The sequence below is a fragment of the Saccostrea echinata genome, unplaced genomic scaffold (assembly GCF_033153115.1).
Source record: "Saccostrea echinata isolate AGI-Se365-2 ecotype Australia unplaced genomic scaffold, CSIRO_AGI_Sech_v1 ptg000030l, whole genome shotgun sequence".
Taxonomy (NCBI): domain Eukaryota; kingdom Metazoa; phylum Mollusca; class Bivalvia; order Ostreida; family Ostreidae; genus Saccostrea; species Saccostrea echinata.
Genome location: NW_026889779.1, coordinates 33,621,088 through 33,645,108, shown reverse-complemented (window position 1 = coordinate 33,645,108; position 24,021 = coordinate 33,621,088). Strand labels below are relative to the sequence as shown.

Sequence of the window (24,021 nt, the reverse complement as noted above, 5' to 3'; positions counted from 1 at the left end):
AAAATGTTTCGTAATTGTCAACTTTATCTCTAAATTTGCAGATAGCAACACTTTCATAAAGCTATATTGAAAAATATTTTAATTTTGGTCTGCTTGACTTCTATAACATTTTAGAACAACATGAAGATTTTGACTTAAGCTTAAGATGTTTCATGACCCTGGGGCCTGGTCTCCAAAAACCACATAGATCTTGTCAATCAGAAACTCAAGCATCTTTTTAATGTCAACTTCAGAGTACTTGTGTGTACAATCAGAATGTTTTTTAACAAAATAATTTTGCAAATGACCAATGACAAGGTAAGTTAATTGCCTGAGTTACGAGTTCCATTTTTATTGAAAAAGCAGCTGTCAATGATATCAAAAAGCCTGGACTTTAATTTATCGTGGGAATCCTTGTGTATAAAGTTGAAAAGTCGTAAGTTTTTAAGCTATTGATTTTGGTAAAATCTTGTGATTTCAAATTTTCCAAAAGTTCCTTGGAATTTTTAAGTATCCACATCTGATTTATACCACTTCTCGAATATATTGTTGCACAGTACTCATGAAGTTTCTCCTTCACTACTGTTAATATCTTAGTGAGGAGTAAAGAAAGAGGCTTGGTTGAACATTTACTGGAACCCGCTATGTATCTTTGTTTGTAAGGATTTTTATGAAGTTTCGGAATCCAATATAAATATGGTATTTCAAATTTAACCTTCTCAATGAGCTGCCGTACGAAGACATCCGTGTTTCACAAGCACATCTTGTTTAAATCTACTTAAATTTCTGCATATGCGGAAATATATGCAATATCCATTAAAACAAGATGAGTTTATTTTTTGGAGAACTTTTGTTGTTACCACGAGAATGTAGTTAGCAGCGAGATGCACTTGCGTTGTATTGATGGTCTCGAGTTAACTGCGGCAAAAAAAAATCATTCGGACCAGTATGTACAGTCCGAATTTTTTTCTCTTCGCCCAGGCGTTGTCGTAGGAGCTCGCAGTACGAGCGGTGCTTCATGCTGCTCGCGAAGCAAGTTCTATAGACTAACGTGAAAGAACAGAGGGAATTCGGAATTAAATCAGTTTTGTACATTCGTCAAGCAAATTGTTGTGTGAAACCTTCCCACAGTGCTTTTGTTACCACGATCCCATACCGCAATCGCTTAGCCATGACGTCTCAACCGCTCAACTATGACGTCACAGCCTATGACTCCGTGTTACGATAAGACAGAGTCAAAGGGAAAATCAAAGAAAATGTAATAAACAGAAAATTCAATGTTTTGTAGATGAATATGGAATTTATTTCACTTGTGAGACAGGATTTTTTGATATTTTTACTCGTGCTTTGCACTCGTGAAAATATCAAAAGATCCTGTCCCACTCGTGAAATAAATACCATATTCATCTATACAAAACATTTAATATCTTCTATTTATTTGATATATCAATTGACAGATTATAAGGAGATTTATAAGCATATTTACTTAATAAACCAAACATTCACATTTTGTGTCCCCTGCAGAGCAGAGCAACACTTAGGGATCACTGTACCCGGCGTCTGTTTGTCTAGCTGTTTGTCCGTATGTCCATCTGTCACACCTTATATCTCGAGATCTCTAAGAGGTATGGATTTGATATTTTGCACATTTATTGCTTCGCACTATGACTTTTGTAAATTACCATGTTTACTGACCTCCTGACCCTTGACCTTGACCTTTGACATACTTTTCAAAATACTTTAATGTGCGATACACAGCATATTAATAGGTGAGTTTATCATATTGAGCATGTGAGCTGCTTCCAGCGTTAAAATCCACTTGACCTTGACTTTTGACTTACTTTTCAAAAAATACTCCGGACACTTTAATTTAACGTATGACTTTTGAATTTTGAATGGTAGGATTTTGATATATAGCATTTATACATGTTTATGAGCTCAAGATACTGTACTTTGAAACTGTATGGTATTTAGTTTCCACACAAACTATGGAATTACATTGGGATCGATATTCCACAATGGATCGTGTAGACTGACAATTGCAGTAAAGACATTCAGACTGAAAACCTATTGAAGGATTGTTGGAAACATGTACTAATAAAATGATAATGATTATTTCTAATAAAAATCCTTTCAATTTAATTATTCGTTTGAGGGTTGAGGAATATATATATATATATATATATATATATATATATATATATATATATATATATATATATATATATATATATATATATATATATATATATATATATATATATATATATATATACACAAAGCACTAAAAATGACCAACAACACGAACAATAATAATTGTCAATTTTTTGGGACGACCTGTCCCTTCCTCAGGACAAAGAAAAAAGTCAAGAAGTCATAAAAAAGGAAATAGAGAAACAAAAACAACTAGCACTACTACTAAACTACTAAACACTAAATATTTACAGTGTTACATGTTTAAGTTTATAAACAGTTGTGAACAAAGAAATCCGGAGCGCTATGAATTGCGTCCGGTCTATCGGGTGTACTCTGGTGAAGTGCGATTTATATATATATATATATATATATATATATATATATATATATATATATATATATATATATATATATATATATATATATATAGTTTCATCAACAAGAAAGGGATCTTAAAATTTCAGAAATTGTATATACATATGTACATCTATATTTAAATGTAAAGTTTATGATGTAGATAACATCTTAAAAATAAAGATATTTTTCAGCTTTGATTTTTCTATGTGTATTTGTGGATTTTTTTTGGTGGTTTTATCTAAAAGACGCTGACAAAGAGTAACTTACGAAATCTCCTCCGGGAGGGGGGTAGTAATTTTCCACTATAAATTCAATTTCAATTTACTTTATTACGTAAGACATACATCTTATTGTATACAACATAAATTTATAACATATAAACAGTAAGGCATAGCGCAGGTTTTTTTTTTTAACAGCATAATAATTATACAATCAGTTTAATGGTGGAGAATGTACAAACCATTTTATATAATGTGTTTATAAGACAGTGAGACATTCATTACGTAAGTTAAAAGCATGGTACAGAAATTTTCCCAAATTACAAAGGTCCTTAACATTGTGTGCACATAACAACTGTATGAATTTGAACATAGATGGTTTTTCCCAGTAAAATTTTTTAATATATTTTGCTCGTAAATCCCTATATCGTGGACATTTTAAAACAAAATGGAATTCGTCTTCAATTTCACATCTACATAATTCGCATATTCGATTTTCGCGTAATGTATTTTTATGGCGTCCACTTTCTATAGCTAAATTATGTGATGACAGTCTTATCCTGCTAATTTGCTTTTTATAAATGGAAGGAATAGGTTTTACCAAATAATATTGCAGTGTGAAGTGGTCAATAATATTCTTAAATAACATACATCTAGATGAACTATTGATATCTGCAAGGAGATTCTGTACATAGGTGTCAATAATTCTTTGCTTTATAATCAGGAAATGGCTGTTATAACAAATTCTTTCTTGGTCAGTCCACATGTAACCTAACCCAATTTCGAATAATTTATCTTTGATATTGGAAGCCCAGTTCGTGATCTTGTTCATTGGTTGTTCAATTTCCTTTAACATTTTCTCATAACATGATCTCAAAATACAATTCTTACTTTGTAATATTTTAAACCAAAATTTGAAAATCCGGAATTGCCGTACAGTCTTCATAGGCAGTCTGCCTGTTTCGAAATATATCATGGCCGTGTTTGTGTTTTTTCTAACATATAAAACATTCTTAATGAATTCCAGATGTATCTTTTCAATATCACATGCATTGTGGTTTCCCCAAACTTCACAGCCGTAGTTTAGTATGCTACTGACATATGTATCAAAAAGTGAGAACATAGTTTCAGTATTTAAACTCAATTGACTAACCTTAGATTTTAGACAAAACATTGCTTTTCTTCCTTGACATGCCAATTGTTTTTGAGTTACGTTAAAATTTCCATTGTAGTTCAATAAAACACCCAGATACATAAATTTATCTACAACTTCTATTTGCTCATTATGTATATGCCACTTTTCATTATCATGAACCTTTCCCTTATTTCTAAAAACAACAATTTTAGTTTTCTCAACATTAATGGTCAGATCCCATTTCGAGGCGTAATTATACAAAGTATTTAACAATTGTTGTAGATCTTGTACAGATTCCGCAAAACAGACCATGTCATCTGCATACATCAAAGTAAAAAGATTCAATTCTTGAAGTTCAAGAGGAACATTACCATTTTTTATAAACTCAATTTCAAAATCATTTACATACAATGAAAAAAAGATAGGGGACAGAACTTCTCCTTGTAAGAGACCAAGAGAATTTTCAAAAACCTCTGATAGCATTCTTGCCGATTTCACACAGGATTTCATATTCTCGTACATAGCGCGTATCATATTCATTCAATACGGTTCTTTTTAAAAACAACAAAAAATTATCAAGGTTATTTTAACAGCAAGCTACATGAAGAGAATTTTTTTTTTTTCAAATTAAACGATAGATTTTTTTTCTTCATTAAAAACATATTTAAATTGAAACACATTCATTTTTCATGGCTAAGATAAACCAAAGTTGTTTTTTTTTTTTTTCAGTATAAGTTCTTCTAAACTGTTTCTGTCTATGTGTACCACTACAAATTACTTATGTATGTCTTCTATGGTCAAATCCATGTGTCAACAAAGTTGACCAACTATATTAATCGGACTTTTTCGAAAATCGTGAATTTTATAGCCGGTTAGTGTAAAATTCCTTCTCCTTAATTGTGAAAAGCCGGGGGGGGGGATTTTTTTAGCTTCAAATAATGTCTAAAAACGATTAGTACAATTTTATCCAAAATGTGAGTACACATACATGTAGTAGATATAGTCATGTATAAATATAGAACAAAAATTAAACTACGGGATTTTGGGGTGGGTGGGTGTGTTTTACATCTTTAATGATATTCTAATGTTCGAAATTCTGTGACAGTTTGTCGTGGCCTCATCCGAAGGACAAGTAATACACGTCACGCCGTGGGATTCGAACCTGCGACGAAGGGATCAATTCGTTTAGCAAACTTTGTCATTTCCATTGTTATACATATATTTACGTCTGTTGAAATTTTAGTCAAACGCAGTGAGAGACCTGGAACCAAAAAGTAACATAACCAGTCGACTAGCTGCAATAATGTAGCCCTCTCCCGATTTTTTTTTTTTTTTTTTTTTTTTTTTTTGGGGGGGGGGGGGGGGGAGAGGGCTACAACTCCTTAGGATCTCCGTAATGGTGCAAGTGCGGGAGTGATTCACTACCGCACAGATTTCGGCTCAAATTATCAGTAAGTGGTATTTTATTAACATATCTTACCTGAACTCATAAAATGTAGTTATGCAAGACATGAATTGATCCAAAAATATACAGAACAAGCCGTATATCGGTTATTTTTCGTATATGTCAACATCACAACTTGAATTTATCCGCCATGTTTACTGACCTTGATCGATTTTATTTTGGGACAACCAATGAGAAATCGGGATCTAGGGGAGCGGATCGTTTAGGATTTCCCTTATTTTAAGCATAAATATCACTGTTTATGAAAAAAAAATCACATGGAATGCTTTTATTTATCGATGTTTAGTGATATCATACCACACAAACATTTATCAACACCGACATTTACTTTATCAAGTGATTCTAAAATTCAAGCGCAAGTCTCTGTACATCACGCGAGAACTGTCATGGCTGCTGAAGAGAACGACTGGTAAACACGCAGATTTATTTTACTTGGTTTTCGCTCATAAAGGGCTATGATGTTGATAGTGAATAAAAATTCCGTCTTATTGGAAGTAAGTTGAATGCAAAAACAATTTATTTTGCCTGCAGTCGCCCGTATCTAAAAAATATATTTGCACCATTACGGAGATGCAGTGGAATTGTAGCCCTCTCCAGAAAATATCAGATTAAAAAAAAATCGGAGAGGGCTACATTATTGCAGCTACCAGTCGACGTATCAATTTGGAAGTTCTCGATCTTTTTTTTCTTTTTTTTTTTTTGTAGTCTTGTTGGGGGGGGGGGGGTTAGAAAAAATCAAATATGTTTAGAATTTCAGCTGCATATGAACAAAAATTTTGATAATGATTTATAGATCTAGAATAAATGATTTAAGCCAATCAGAGAACTAAGTATCAGTCATTCGTATATATCAATATATCCAAATAGGTTCCTGGTGGTGGCTTCATGGTTTAAGCTTCCGTCCGATGAAAAATATCTTACACATTTTGTAGCCGCTATCTGTTAATGCCATTGACCACTAAACCGGTACTGACCATTATCCAGCGATGTTGAACCCAATCATTGCAATCGAACGAAAGTCCCACCGATCTGTTACTTAGACGATCTTTGTTGAGCTTCCGAACGAACGCAACAACTGGATATGTGATTTTGTGACCATTAATAAGGTCCTCCAGTGATAAATCAATTGTTGCATCTGTGAAGTATAGAGAACAAAGTACTGTTAAGGTAATATTATTAAAGTTTAAATAAAATCTTCAAGGAAAGACTCTGTATACCCTTTGTAACAGATACACTTAATACAAAAAATGACCATATTGTGTTAAAGTTTTGCAATTCTCCCGCGAAAAGCTCGTCATTTTTAATCACCGTCGATCATTGTCAGTTTAAGTTGTCTCTTATTAGAAAAAAGGGAAATAACAGTGCATATATTGCGAATTCTTTTGATGTAATTGGATGGACCGTCGATTCAATACTATAGGCACGAATGTGATTGAGCGCTCTCGTAACAGCTGGATAGTAACACGTGGTCATAAAGGGAAGTCACTCAGAGTGCAATTTTTTTTGGCAGTATTTCATTTTTATTTTATTTTTTTTTTTTTTATTTATTTATTTATTTATTTATTTATTTATTTATTTATTTATTTATTTGATTTCATGTTCATGATTATATTTGTTATTTAAAAGCATTGAAACTGGCAAAATATCTACATTTTCTAAACCAACATTCTGAAAATATATTGCGAACTCTGAGCAAGAATGAAGGATTCATGCGCTAGAAGTACTAGTATATATATCGGATTGCTACAATTAAATAATTATTTGCATAGAATTGATCTACTTAGATAATTTGTGATTAATGAAAGTCTTCAAATTTCTAAATTATGGCAAGAAAATGAATGAAGCAATTCTTTGCATTGGACCTTTCCTTCTAAAGCTCTAACTATGCACACACGCTTTTCAAGAGAGAAAATATTTATTCTGATTTTGAATAAAGTTTGCAAAAAAAAAATTCAAACTATAAATAATCTGTACATTTTATAAAACAAGTAATCCGGTAGTTGAATACTTGAATACCTTAAAGGGAAAAAAAACTAACCTGGTTCTCTATGAAGATTTAGTTGTCTTGGGGGATACCAACGTCTTCTCTCTCTCCCTCTTGTATATCCCTCTCCTATAACCCGCCCTATCCTCTAGACTTCCTCGCCTCTTCTTCCTGGGCTGCGTGGCAAGAAGTTGTCTATCTCCCCATCTGAAGCAAACCTGGGTGGGGCACCAGAAAGGGGACAAATATTGTCTAGTCCATCTCCCTGTTTTGATTAGCGAAAATCTTAACTGCTCCAGAGCTTCTACAAGAAAATGCTCTCAAACCTTATTTTATTAAGTATTATTTTAAAAGACAAATTATTTTAAGTTATTTAATGCAATGAAAGACCTTAAATGAACCTCTCTCAATGTAGAAAATCGATAATTATTCATCTAAGTTTGGGACAGATGTCACCATAGCTGAATCACATATTGTAGAAAAGGTAAACTTCATAAGCCCACGTCATTTCATCGATTTTCTATCGGAAAATCTAAATCAGATAATATGAATTTTAATGTAAAAGTTGGGATGTAAAATCTTATAAAGCAAGTCGATATTTGTCAAATTATACTTAATGCATATTCGACATGAAAAAAAGGATATATATTTTTTTGGTGAATCCATATATGAAGAATGAAAATGAAATGCATTTTTTTATCCATCTCAATGCGACCCATCACGCAAAAACAATGAAATACATCGATTTATTGTTTTCATATTATACATTCAAAATGTCGAAGAAATGTCAAAAACAAAGTTTGCTATATTAACTAAAGGAAAGTCTGTGTGTTTTTTTTTCCAAAGGCGGATCCAGGATTTTTATAGATTTATCTAGAAGGTGTCCATACCCTCTCAAAAAGATATTCTACTCAGGAATATTTTTTAACAAGCAAATGAAAAAGGTCCAATTAAACTCCTATTTCGTATGTCGCAGGGGAAGGAGGGGGTATTAGACATTTATTGTACAAGCCGCTTTCCTTCATATATAAGCCTATTTTTTCCTAAAAATGAGGGATTGAAAGGTGGGTTTCAGTCTGGTCTGCATAGTTCTGCTATATAAATTTAATAACTCGGGAAAACCCAGGGGGTCCGGACCCGCTAAATCCCGCCCATCACTACCTCTAGATCGCACATGCTTTAGTTCAGTCCTAATTTTTATAATATTGACCTTTCAAACAAATTTTAAAGCATATAAGCTTAAGGAATTTCTACAAAATAAATTAAATATTTTAAATCATTATCAATATAGTTAAATACTTTGGAGCTCTTTTTATTGGATATTGAATCTATTAAAATCCATGTAACGAAAATCACTTTGACCCCATAGGTGTAGAGATCCTCCTTACAATAAACCCTTAATATGTAAAAATCTTGGATCCATGCCTACAGATTAAGTATCGCTCATATTATGTTTGTAAACATTCTCTGTGGGTCACAAGTAGTGAGCCGTGATCTAAGGTTCGTACGAACATGGACCGTGCCATGTATCAGATACAGGTATTACAGGTAGCAGTTCTCTTCGGCTGCATTTCAGGTAAGTCTTTTTTTCCTGCCGATTTACATTTTATAAGATGGAAACAAAAATGCACCGTTCACCCCAAAATAATCACCTATATACACCTATATCCACACCCTGCATGTGTGTCAAGAAGTTTCATAACTGTAACCGATTTTTTTTTTAATTTACGATAACTGTGCAGTGAATACCCGTTTTCTGTTTCAAAGAAATTATAATACGTTTTTAGTATCTTTATTCAATTACAATATCTTTATCTTCAGCAATTTGTTAATGCGCAAATTGAAAATTCTTTTTATTCATTGAAAATATGAGTGCAAAAGAACCTGTTTCGGACATTTTAAATGTTTTGCAATAACTACTATTTGGAAACGCTGAAAACCGCTCTACATGGTCTTCTTTGGGATCAAGCAAATATTGACCAGTGCGTCCATTCATTCGTCCTCAACAATTTATACCGCTTAGTTTATTAAGGACCCTCTACACACTGCGCACTAAAGAGTTCTTTCAAGCAATTAGAATCCAAGCAATCTTAGCATTTTATAAGACCAATGCAGATTTATAAATGAACACATTATTTGCACTTATTTTCCCCATCGATAAGTATACGCAGAAGTGATTTCTGTGGATCAGTGAATCATTTGTCTTTAACAGTTTTTTCTCGGGGTAAATGGCGGGTACCTTATGTTGAAAATAAAATTAATAAAATCATTATGAGTGTAATTTTTTCAATGTCCAAAAAATATTTTTCATTAGTGTTGGAATTTGTGTTCAAGTATATTTTTTTTAGACTACTCTTACTGCATTGTTAGTGTTAAACAGTCTTTACTAAGGAGAATAATTTTGTAAACCCCTGTCAACAGACTGGTCAAGAAGCCAGGACTGTTGTAGAATTTGGATATTTTAGTGACGTGTGAACACTCAAGTGGAATGTTTGAGATTTTGAAGTTGGCAGTACTTAAGTATACACTTAAACTCAATAAAAGGGTGCAATTACTGTCGCCTGTGAAATACTTTCAAACTATGCATTACATTTCAAATGATTGAATGTTATTTTAATGTTTGCAGACTTATTAAACTAACCCTTATGTAACAGCTGTCTGACTTCATTAAAACTTGCGTAAATTACCTCCAAATGTGTCATTTTGAAATGTTCGTTACTGTCGCCGGTAACAGAGTTTGGACTTAAGGTGCTTAATTTTAAAACTTAAAGAAAAGAAACCGTAAAAAATAATATCATTTAAGATTAAACATATCAAAGTCTGAAAATTAAAAATAACATCGATGTTTTTTGACTGATTTTATGTTCTGTACTTGATTTTAAAGCAATGTCGCCAAATAAGACACAAGATAAATATCGCCAAATAAAAATATTATGAACGTTACTTATCAATACACAAATATAACTACAGACAAGCGATGCGATTTTTTTATGTAGCTAACTATCATAAACATCCTTTCTTAATACATATACAATTCAACTTTCATCCGCATAAATTTAATTTTTTTTTTTTTATTTATACATAATTTTATTCACATGAAGTGAATGGGATTAGGCAGCAGGCATAGCCTATTTTAGCCCTCTCCATAAATTTAATTCAGTCTGTAACTTTGCCTTCTTTCTGCGATGAAATAACAATGAAATGTTCGTTACCGTATTCATGCAACTAAAAGTACTATCTTCACGTCGGCTGGTTATTTCATTACAAAGCTAATGTGTGTCGCAAAGAAAAACAACATTTATATCAGCAATCCTACTTTCATTCGAATCAATATTCCATGGTATGTGCTTGTTTGAAATGTTTGTTACTGAAATGTTCGTTACATAGTTTTAAATTCAGTCACTTTAAACGGAGAGAAAACGCAACTTCAAGCGTTTTAAGGATAGAAGTTACAACCCGCCATTTTATTTGAATGTCAGTGTTGAAGGTGAAACATTCAAACATTCAATTTCTTAAATACTTCATGCTGAAGACAAGGTTGGTCAATACACTGATGTGTACTGTGATTTATGAACAATATTATGATATTTATTTATACAGAACAACTGAGAATGAATAAATAGACCTCTGCTTACAATTTGACATCCATGTTTGTGCTGTATATCTATAGTATTGCTCAAAATAAACAAAGAAATGTTCGTTACAGATGGTAACGAACATTTCACTTTCGGTATCATATCGTATTGAAGTATTTTTTTTTAATTTCTTTATCCGTCTATGAAGTTAATTGGATTAGAAACAATGTACCACATGTATGATAAGTTGAATTTTGATTTGTTTATATAATTAAAACAATAACAATACACAGTGAACGCAGTGTTTTAAAAGATGTCATATTGATAATTTTTTTAATATTATTCTTGATCTATTGAAATTTTGACAAAACGGCATTTTGTCATTTCATTTACTGTACAGAAAGTATGCACACATTTATAATCATGTTTATCATGGATGTTTCCTTCTCAAAATTTAATATTTTTTTCAAAATTAGTCCAATATTTATAAGTAACGAACATTTATGAAATGTGGTAACAAACATTTCTCATCATGTTATGTAATTTTATTTCATTTCTATTTAAACTAAATGGAAAAATCACTAGCTGAAATTCAGAAAGACTATCGGGAAAGAGTAAGGCTAAGGCAAATAAGAAAGAATGTAATCATAAGCTATATACAGCCGTGATTAGGGTTTGTGAAATGTAACGGACATTTCTAACGATTGCAAATTTAACAATTTTACAGACTGTAAAGTAACTTTCAAGAAACAAAAATGTTTTCAGAAGTGAGGAAAAAACCCTTATCGTATAATTTGGTACAAATAATATTTTAGACATGCATGGAATAAAAAAATGGAATATTAATTTGTTGGTAACGTACATTTCCAAAGGATATGACTATCACAATGTAGGAAATTAATCCGTTTTTGACTATTCAGTAGAAATCAATATTCTTTTTATGATTGTTTCTCATCATTATTATGAATATTTACGGAAAATTTTATCACAAAATCCAAAATTATTTCTGTAATGGCACAAAATTGCCCTTTTCACAATCAAATGACTTCAAAATCATTTATTGACACCTGCATAATATATTTCAGCACTAACTTGTGTGTTATTTGCGTCAATAAGATAATTTACACTAAATTTGTTTAAAAGTAAGTGAATAAGTATTGTTAAAATTTAATTTTTATCTATCAAATCAAAACATGTTTTTTCATGAAATGTACGTTATTTTTAGTCCCTTTTTGTTCAATGATTGCAAAGACATTGCATTTTGTTTGGCGAAATCCATATTCTTTTAATGAAGATTGAAACACATATTTTCAATGTTTGTTGTATCATATTTCTTCTAGTATAACATTCATAAATTATTTGTAGAGTGTAAAACACGCAATATTTTTATATTCCTAAAAAGGGGAAAAGTTCAAATTATACCATTTCCTTAAACATACGGTATATCACTAACAATAAATCTCATTCCGAGTATTCCATGGTTTTTAAATACGTACACAAAGTGTTTTTGTTATATCTTGTTATAATTTGATATCTATGATCTAATATTTTGTGTTAAGCCACTGAAAAGTAATGAAACCCCCTGGTAACGTATATTTTTAAGGTTAAATTTTATGATAAAATGTCATAACTTTAAAATGTCACAACTCAGAAACCCATTAATTCTTGTTGAAAAAATATTGTATTTGTAATGTTGAATTATTGATCTTTAACTATCAATCAACGTTTTTCTTTTTTCTTACAATCCATTTTATGACCGATGCCACTGGGTCTTTGCACCCTTTTATTGAGTTTGAGTGATAAAGTCCCTGTCTTTTAATACAATCGGATCTAAAATCGAGGACAACCATAAAACCCATCTTAGATTGTCGAAAGGATGTAACAAGTTCACTTATCAAAGGAAATCTTATTGATCATCAAATTTCATGTTGAATAGAATTAGTCTGTAGTATTTTTAGGGTCTCAATTTAAGGATAAAATAAATAGAGGATATTCAATGTTTTGTAGATGAATATGGAATTTATTTCACGAGTGGGACAGGATTTTTTGATATTTTCACGAGTGCGAAGCACGAGTGAAAATATCAGAAAATCCTGTCTCACGAGTGAAATAAATTCCATATTCATCTACAAAACATTGAATTTTCTGTTTATTACATTTTCTTTGATTTTCCCTTTGCCTGTGTCTTTTCTTAACAGTGTCATAGGCCTGACGTCATAGTTGAGCGGTTGAGACGTCATAGCTTAGCAGTTGTGCGATTGAAAACATTACATAGCATGGATTTTAGCAAGATATTTGGGAAGAAATTTGCAGTTTTAGCTCTATCAAGATGCTTAGTTACTTATTTTTTACTTACTTTGATATCTTTCACACTGTGAGAGAATATCATTTTAGTATCCTTTCACACTGTGAGAGAATATCACTTTTATTCAATTAATAAATCACAGTATTTCACTGTTGAAAATGTAATAAATGCTTGAATTACATGTGTATTTGCATGATAATTTTTGTACATTTTCATAATCATTCTCGGAAAATTTGTTAAACAACTAAATTTAGGAAAAAAATGTCTATGGAAGTGCTTGTATACATTTTCAAAACTTTAAATCAAAGATTATTGATGACTTATCAGGCACATTACTGTAATCAAACACAACTATAAAAATCTGGACAGTATACGACAATCTTGCCGACCGGTTTTTCACTTGGAGCTTCAAGATTTCAATTTCAAAATTATTTTGGTAATATATGCTCATTTCAAAAGTAGAATTCCTTGCTGTATTTCAACAAAATTCTTCACACAATTTTAGTTCTGAATACCGACGCAAGCTTGTCATAGAGGTGGGTCGGGATGAGGTATATTTTTGATAAACCAGATTTTAGATATTTTATCAAATATACGAATACGTTCACTGAATATTTGAATATGAATTATTGATGAAATTGACTTCCCTACTCTTGAGAAACTGGCTTCTTTGATGTTGGGCGTTTGGTATATTTTTCTGACATTAGTGGCATTTTAACTCAACGTACTAAACTGAATTGACTTTAACCTTTTAATTGGTGAAAACTACAGTTTATCCGTTGTGGATGACCTATTATGATTTCATTTTTAGTTTTAGTTACTAATACAAAGTTGGAAATGGAGAGTTTGATAGGCAATACCTACTGTATAATCTGATTATTATATAACCCTGATTGGCTCTCAATGTACCTAGATTTTCTTTGATGATGGTTCTTGAATTTGCTTTGACAGCGGTCATCACCTCCCCTTGTTCCCAAGCGAATCTTAACTCAGATCTTTCGAGCTGTCTGTCCTCCATCGTGACAAGCTCCAAAGACAAAAATCTTTTCTGGTTTGGGACGCAGTATTTCATCCGATGTCCAAACCCATGGGCTTCACTGGATTGCTTCAACTATCACCCTTATCGAGCCGACAGTCTTATTTCCCGTGTCTTTGGGCCGGGTTACTCATTAAATGAAACTCTGGTTACAAAATATCTGAATGTGACCTTTGAAACAGGGACAGGTATGAAATATTTTCATTTTACTTTAATTTTTGTTTAATTATATGAGGACAAAAATAAAAGTGTTAATTTTTACATTGTTCAGATTGGGGAAAAAATCCTGCTAAAATGAAAATCTTTATTAAGGAACGTACAGTGGCTGTGGAAATGAATGGACGGTTACGGAGAGTCGTCGACTCGAGTTAGACCCTACCCTGGCCACTGTTTACAAGCCATGGAGCGTCCGAAAGCGACCAACCATGACGTGGGAAGCCAACCAGAGCGAACTCTACACGATCATTGTTTATGATGCAGGTTCCTTGATTAATCATGGATTAATCATAAATATACCCGGAAATGACGTCAATTCAGCTGAGGTAGATGTATATTTATGATTCAGCATTGTTCCCTGGTGATATCAAGTCATTTCGTAACCTGACGCGTAACCAATTCCACTCGAACCAAATACTTCAACTCAACCAAAACCCGTAAGACAAGTTGATTACAATTACTCAGTAGGACTCCGGTAACGAGTTCACTCTTGGTTTTTGAGGGGAGAAGTCGTACCCAAGTAAATTTTAAATCGTAGCCTGCCTTGTTTTTGGTTACGAGTTGACTCTTAAGTTTCTAACCAAAGTCTTCGGTGCGCGATGTGGCCCATGGGCCTTGTGTTCATTGTACTAACATAAACATAATACGAAATAAATGTCAGAAAATTGATTTTTTGTAATAAATTTAGTATCTTTAATGTAATTATGAGCTAAAGTCTGTATGCACTGGTCCATATATAGAACATACATCAATCTATTTTAAATTAATTCCTCATACTTTTTTTTTTTGGGGGGGGGGGGGGTAGTCTCTGCATATTATTGAAATACCCTCAGTTACGGTTTAACATTACGTTATATGTGCAATTATGGCATAGGCGTCGGAAGCAAGTTGAAAGTGGGGGTGGGGGGGGCTAATTGAAAGGGGGGCTAAACCAACAAAAAAAGGTAATTTTTAATGCCTATATTATGTGTATATTTGCAAAAAAAAGTGGAGGGCTAAATCCCAGCTCCTCCGGTTCCGACCCTATGTATGGTGAGTGTTGGTTAAGAGTTGACTTTTGCCTTTTGGTTTTGAGTTGACGTACTGGGTTTGAGTGGATTTGGTAACGAGTCAGAACCCCTCCCTTCCTCATCCTAGCCAAGGGAGTTCATCCAGTGCATTTGTTCAGCACAATTTGAGTTATATTGTGGATTTTTGAGCCGTTGCCGTAAAAAACAGACGTAAATTTTGACTAAATACTACGCAAAAATGATGCATTGCATCGAAGGCGTAGAAAAATACAATGGGTATACAGGATAGATTCACCCTAGATCGATCATAATCCATCTTGTCTTAGTAACGTATATGAGTACATGAAACAAAACAGGGACAGGGAACCTGGTATCTTTTATTACGAGATGAGGGATCGAATCAACGTATAATGAAAATGAATATTGACATAATATTATGATAAAACGTCGTCGATTTATCTAAATGTTGAATTGAAAGCCACAGCAAGATACTTCTTTTCGTATAAAAGTTTTTTTTAAATAAATTCTGCTTCATTTAATTACAAAAATAAGTCTGCTAATAACGGGGCGCAGTCATTACCCATGGTAATCCCGACAGATTGTTGGAAGTTTGATCTCCAAAATCTATACATATATAAATATTATTTGTCAATCAGAAACTCAAGCATCATTTTAATATCAACTTCTGAGAATACATGTGTGTGTATGTACAATAAAAATGAAACTCTTTTACTGTAAAAACAAATATATCGTTTTTGTTTATTTCTTTGTTAGCTAAACCATGTCACATAATTTTTCCTCATTCTATTTCTAAGTCACCAATACAGAAACATGAACGTATACAGAGCCCAACAATCAAATTTTAATCGACTGTTTTCACCTTCATTAAACAATCACCAGAGTAGAATTAAGAATTAATACGGTCCACATCGATACATACATGTACCATTCGGAGTAAATTACTTGACCATGGCACCTGATCCCACATCTGCTCTTTTTAGATGTCCATGTTTGCCCTTCTCCCAGTTTGTATTGTTTCAATGAATATTTGACCCTGATTACTATTCGTTATCTTCAAATTCTGTTAACCTATTCCATATACTAGTAATTTTTATCTGGTAGAAATTTTCTTTGTTTTAAATCTTATTGCTTGACCCATATGATTGTAGCATGCAAGAAAGATTATTATTATTATATTACTTGGGAACGTTAAAAATATATATATGTAAATCATTACTACATGGTTATGATAGATTTTCAAGGACTACCATGGGCCTATGAAATCTACACCCACCCCTAATGTCTACTCTTTTCTACTGTTCAAACAATCTGGCCGGATCCAGTTGTCAGAGGAGTGGAGAAAGCTGCTAGCCGACTCTATGGCACAATACAACATGACGGACGCTGTGGAGTACCTAAATCTAACAGGTACTTGATAGTCGTATACCTAAATCTAACAGGTACCCACTAGTCTTGTTGTGAATAGTAGTACACTGGGTTCATGGCCTGTATATATTGTTTGGAACAGGTTCATTCTAAAGAGTCAGCATAGGTTTATAGTTACTTGGAAATGACTAACTTTGCAAGGATGATACATTAATTTGATGCACACCACTGGACTTGTTTTGGAAGCTGGATCTGACCATATTTTCAGAATCAGTGACCAGATTAAAGTTTTGGAGCAGATCTATTCCCAAGTAATTACAGTGTATTTATAAGCCCTACCTAGACCAAACTTGCATGAATGCACACTACTGGACTTGCTTCGGATGCTACATGTAGATCTGACGTACCTGTAGTTTCCAGATGAGTGACTAGTTTTTGGAGGATGTTCCTTTAAAAAAGAACTATAAGTTCTACCTTAACCAAACTTGCATGTGTGATGCTTCAACGGATGCACAAATAGAGTTGTTTCGGATGCCGGATTTTACTTACAATTTCCAGGTTGAAGTTTTTGGAACAGGCTCAATCCAAAGTAACTTCAAGCCCTGTCTTAACAAAATTTACATGGATTTGGCATATATATCACGCCCAATATCAGACTTGCTTCGGACGCTGGATTTGACTTTCTGGATGAGAAACCAGGTTTTATTATCAATTCCAGTGAGGTGTGCCGTTTCGCATTACGTCACGATCTTTTTCGATAGATGCGCCCAGCGTAAACAATTCACAACGCCGCTGTCTGATTGGTCAACTCATTTTATCAACATTGACACGGAAATAGTCTGTTGCACGAGCAACCAATCAAGGATAAGAAGAAACTACCAGTCATAAAGTTTGCGGTTAGGAGGCGTGTATTATATACCTTGATCACAGCTGTCATCATAGGTTGTGACGTAATGCAAAACGGCACACTTAACTGGAATTAATAATAACTTTCCAAACCCACTTCGTATACAAGATCTGACCTGCATTTTCTGGATGAGTGACTAGTTTAATCTTTTTAGAAAAAGAGTCCATTACTTAGTAACTGCAAGCCTTACCTGAACCAAAAATTGCATATAAATGTTGCTTTTGAGATACGCAGTACTACATGTAAATTATTGGTTTAGCGTGGGACTTAGTTTTGCTTAAAGGTAACATTCGCTGAGGCGAACTCTTTTTGAATTATTACACTCGACAGTACTGAGATGCATCAACCAACAGGATTTAACAGTCCTTCATGTAAAAAAAGATTGAAAATGAATAAGCATAACACCCCTTAAGTAGGTCAGGTTGGCATACTTTGATTGTCACACTAATCATAAATGCATCAAACAATAGTACGTGATGATCATTGAACTAAGAATCTAATCTATGGAAATAAATGACACTGAATCGTCCTTTAGGTAGTTCACTGTAACCTATTTTGTAATGTCATATTTTTATCCCTCAGGATGTAGCAAACAACAAACTTTGATGATTCGTGGACTCAAAGTATCGAGATACTATCTAAAAAGATCTCAAGATTCTATCTAAAAAGATATGAAAATTTCCATAGTATGCATATGTCTATGTGACCTTTTTGGGTTCCCAAGATATATCTTCCCCATATATTTTGGACCCTATACCTCATAGTATTCTAAATATGTGGGGAAAAAAGATTTTCTAATCAATAGCCAAGAAATTAAAAAATGTGGTCACTGTGAATTAAAAGTTTAGTTCAATATGTCGTGAGGTCTGAAAATGCCCCAGCTGACAAGGTTTGATCTCTCTGGGCCCCTTAGTGTCCAATTTAAGTTCATTACTTAGGTGACCTTGAATTAACAAATGTCTGTTCTCCTAAGGTGCTTCAACAACTCTATGATATTTTAATCTCAGTAATCACTTTTTTATATATATTTCCTTCTCCTTGTTTCAGGACCCTATCCGTTTTTATTTAAATGAAACATTTAGCAAAAGAATAATCTGCTACAAATTTGATAAATATTGGTCAACTTAACTGTATAAATATAAAAACAATGGGGAGGGGGCCTACAGACTCCCTGCTGGCTCTGCCCTTTATATTGATTTGTATCTGATTTTCTTTAGGTCCTGTTGGCATGAATTGGATGAGAGTTACAATGGATCCATATGCCATGCAGAACATGATAAACATAAGACTTCTATACACCTGTCCTTACCTGATTTCACAAGGTCAGTTCAAGATCATGCAAATTAGGACTCGTATATATTAAAAGCATTAAATTTCTCGTATATAAATTAATTATACATCCATATTCACCCTAGGAAAATGTATAATAAGAAATTTTTATGCTAGGAATTTGATAAGGTCAATTTCAGACGTGAAGAAAAGATTATTTTATTAGCATATTTTCGCCTCTTTAACCCATGAAAAAAATATTTCTAAAAAAAAATTCGTTTCAGTCCATTTCATATCCAACTTCAAAATAATACATATCTTCTATATACATGTTCATGTAAATATATTTAAAAAGTGATTATTGTGGGATGCTTTCTCCTCTAAGGCACCTGATCCCACATCTGATGTTTTTAAAGGTCTGTGTTTGATCTCTTCACAATTTGTTTCTATGGACGCTTGAGCTTGAATACTGTTCGTTATCTTTATTTTTAATAGAGGAATCTGCATTGCTGCAGATCTGTAGCTCACTAGTCCGACAATTCAGTTTTCTTGGTAGACCAGTGAGCTACAGTTCAGCAGCTAGAATCTTCAATACTTATACTTTTCTCCTTTATTGACGACTGTTTTTAAATGCAAGGTATTTTTGTTCTTCTTGATCTACTGTACAATTAGTCTTTATTTCTAGCGGTTGGTAACCACAACCGAACCTTCATTCCTAGAGACCCCAAGTTGACAGTGGGTGTTGACGTCACATTCTCTCCGACTGCTCTTACCTTCACTTCTTGTTGTACCAAGTATTCAAAACCGTACGTATAAGAAACGACATCGTCAGAATCGTTCATGTTATACTGTTTAATATTATAATACTTGACCGATTTTTTTATGAGACTGTCTATGGAGCGTAGTTGTTTAGCGCACTTGCTACATGTACCTGGATTTAAAACTTTCTCAATCGTTTGGAACTCTATCTGTAAATCTAATGCCATCTAGCGCTTCCAGCTAATTAAGCTTTGCATTGATATAACTTGCAGACTGTCTTTGGTGTCTTATAACTTCCTTTGGTTTCATAGGTCTCGGACATTCAAACTGAATCCGCTAGGTGACGCTTCGGTTGACTCGTGGGATGTTCGATCTGACGCCACTCCTGTTCCTGACTTCATGGCTTTAGGATTTTACAATCAGATGAAAAACTTCACTGGTAGTTTGATATAGATTTAACATTTGTGCAATGGCTACATTTTTATCATGATATAGTCCATAGTAGATTAAGAATCCGTCTTATTTGTAGACACTTAGCCAAATGACTACATAAACAGGCTATACATGCATGTATCATGAAACCGTTAACTACATTGCCCAATACGTAATTATAAGCAAAAAAATTGTTTAAAAACATATAATGGAAGCATTGGTTTGTTTGCAGGTAAGACATTCACTCTGTTATGTGTAGACCCGGATGTTCCAAGGTCCACTGCGGGGACACAGGAACGCCCTCTTCTTCACTGGATGGTTGTGAATATTCCCGAGGGAAGGGTTGCGGAGGGATACACAGCGCAGTCGTATAGAGGGCCACGCCCCCCTGACGCTGCTCATTATTACTATTTCCTGCTTTACGAGCAAACTGACACTGTAAATACCAGTGAAACCGGAAACTACACTACTCCCCCAAACTCAAGGTACAGTATGACACCTACATGTATTTGTTTTTCCCAGCTGAATTTATATACAATTACATCACACTGGCTGATTTAGAGGGGACCCAAGCCCCCCCCCCAATTGTGTATAAAAATAATACATAAAATTTAAATAAATCAAGGTTTTCTGTGGTCCCTCCCACCCCCACCTCCCCCACCCCCTTTTTCAAGAATCCTGGATCCGCTACTGCCTCAGTACCAGAACTGACCAATCATTGGTTTGGGGTTCCAACAATTTACTTCTTCTTTGTACTCATTCCTTTTCATATTAAATTAATATACATGTTTTATATCAATCTTTAGTGGGTACGTGTTCGCACATTTTTTCCGTTGTTCGTATTTTTTCAAGAATTAAACAAATCTTCTATATTGCGTATACAGTTAGTGATTCTACATTTATAAACTAACAAAAATAATAACTTTTTCTTGAATTTGCGACTGTTCATAGATGGCTGAATAAAACTTAAAAACTTATTTATAAATCCATTTACATCATTAAAAAGACCTTAACATTTACCACAATATAATGTTTCTTTCAGATTTCTGTTCGACATATCCAGCTTTGTGTCAGACAATTCTCTTAGATTGGTGGGTGTGAATTGGTTTGTAGCTGAACCTGATGAATACACACGATACACGTCTGCAGCCTCCGGCGGGAATGTGACGTCACTGTGTGCGGGCCAACCAAACTTTGACACGCCCTGCCCTATTTCTGGATCCACCAAATGGCAACTGACTTTAACGCAGATTTTCATATTGAATTTGTTATGCATCTTTCTTTTTGGAATCTAGTTGTATTATCACTGGGAACCATATTTTCCATACAACTTTTTATCTTGGCAGAACAAGGAGTATATTTGTATATTTATAATTTTATCCCAAATGTCTAGTGAAATTATTGGGAGATTCAGAGAGTCGACTCAGCTTGGGGGGGGGGTTTACATTTGAATTATTAGAAACATTTCTTAAACCAGCATTGAAACTAAAACCATTATGATATATATAGTTCAAAAAACATTTGACTTCACATAGCTTTTAGTATACACACACACATACATGTGCACTTTCAGACCGAGAGGTTTATAACTGCGTTCACATATTTAATAATTTTCCTATATTTATTCACATTTTCAACATCTTAAAATTCCTGAACCACAAATTCTATCCAAAATTGGCACAAAGCATCCTTGGTTAAGGAGAGTTTAAATTTTTAAAATGAAAGGCCAAGCCCTCTTACAAGGGGAGATAATCAAGGAAAGACAAAAATAGGGTGAGGTCATTAAAAAATCTTCTTCTCAAGAACCACTTTGTCAGAAAAGCTGAAGCTTATGTGGAAGCTTCCTGAGGAAGTGTAGATTCTAAACTGTTCAAATCATGTACCCCGGGGGTAGGACGGGGCCACAATAGGGAATCAAAGTTTTACATTGAAATATTTAGGAAACATCTTTAAAATCCACTTCTCAAGAACCACTGTGCCAGAAAAGATGAAACTTGTGTGGAAGCTTCCTGAGAAAGCGTAGATTCTTAATTGTTCAAATACTGGCCTCCGGGGATAGGGTGGAACCACAATAGGAAATCAAAGTTTTACATTGAAATATATAAGAAAAATTTTAAGAATCATCGGGCCAGAAATCAAAACTTATTTGGACGCTTCCTGGGGAAGTGTAGATTCTAAATTGTTCAAAGCTTGACCCCCGGGGGTAGGGTTGGGCCACAATAGGGAATCAAAGTTTAACTTTGAAATATATATATAGGAAAAATCTTCTTCTCATGAATCACTGGATCAGAAAAGGTGAAACTTATATGGAAGCTTCCTGAGGTAGTGTAGATTCTAAATTGTTCAAATCACCCCCGGATATAGAGTGGAGCAACAATAAGTATTAAAAGGGAGTAAATCTGGTGAAGAACATCAGAGCCAAAGTTACTCGGGTGAGCGCTATAGCCCATGGATCTCTTGTATTGTTTTCTTGTTGTTTTTTTGTTTGTTTTTTTTTTTGGTTGTTTTTTTTTTTTTTTTTTTTTTTTTTGTTTTTTTTTTTTTTTTTTATTTCTTTATACATCTTTTTTCATAATTATATATTATAATTGAATAGAATGCCAGTTATACTATATATATATATATATATATATATATATATATATATATACTTTATCATTAATGCGGAACTATGTGTCAGCTAAGTGACACCGGTGTACCTGAACTATACCGGGGAAAAAAGAAAGCGAGGACATTCCAAAGATAAAAGAACAAAGGAATGTAAACGGAATTGGCGACAACACCCAACAAATCTCTCATGACATGTTTTGAATAATCTATTGAAAAGTTATGATATACTTTCGGTACTGATTTGTTTTTCGGTAATGCTTCCGTACACACTACGCAGGTCTAGATTTAAAGACGAGTAGAATGTAAATGTTATTCAGTTACCTTTTTTGTACCTCGATAATTGTGAATTTATACGAGATTTGTTGATTGAGAGTAGTCTTGTACATTTATATTTTTTTAATGAAGAATACGTGAAGTTTATTTATACCAATTATTCCAAAGAGGGAAATATACATGTATATCCAACAAAAGAGTTGCTCAGCTTCTTTTTACAAATGTACCTGCTTTTAACATTAAAATTAGATCTTTCTAAGCTTTTTATTTGTTATTCTTTTTCCTTGCAATCCAGCAATTGTTATTTCTTGTTTCATTTAGCCATAAGGGATTATTTACGTAATTTATATACATATAGTACCAAATTGTATATGTTCTTTGATGTTTTCATTTTCACGTCTGGCTACTCAGAAGTACATGAATCGGTGTCAAAAATTTAGTTTCACCTGGGAAAATAAAAATACTATGAAAAGGACTTTAAATCATCGTCCTAGAAATTTCTTCTGTAAGATGTAGGGAGCTTGAAGTGTTAAATACCACATTTACATCAGCTCTTGAGCAAGATCCCCCCCCCCCTTTTCACAATATACACTTGCATCCCCATAGAAGAAAAGGAGCATCAGCTCCTGCTATAACAAAAGGTCAATTGTGAATTTTCTTTAAAATTCTTCCAGCTCAGGATATGTCAAAAGGATTCCTTTCTATTTAATAAATTATAAAAAAAAAAATGGTATAGGTCTAATCAATTTGAATTTTAGGGCTTTAAATATGCTGCATTTCAACAATTTTATATTTACATGTATCTAGCCAACCACTAATTTATAGTCGTTGTGTTTTCTTATTTCGAAGTTCAGGCATGTTAACGTTAGTTTAACACATGCAACCCTACACACCCCCTAGTATAATAAA

The 24,021-nt window shown here is 33.3% G+C and overlaps 1 protein-coding gene across 1 annotated transcript; it reads left to right on the top strand.

Moving 5' to 3' along the window:
• The first annotated feature begins 8,833 nt into the window (after window positions 1-8,833).
• LOC133197743 (uncharacterized protein C56G2.4-like) lies at window positions 8,834-22,740 on the top strand. The gene is made up of 9 exons (XM_061333938.1): window positions 8,834-8,910; window positions 14,166-14,438; window positions 14,563-14,792; window positions 16,730-16,904; window positions 18,987-19,091; window positions 19,724-19,844; window positions 20,109-20,236; window positions 20,462-20,714; window positions 21,272-22,740. Exons 1-9 carry the CDS (start codon window positions 8,847-8,849, stop codon window positions 21,522-21,524), a joined length of 1,602 nt encoding a protein of 533 aa, XP_061189922.1. The 5' UTR covers window positions 8,834-8,846; the 3' UTR covers window positions 21,525-22,740.
• Window positions 22,741-24,021: the final 1,281 nt, after the last annotated feature.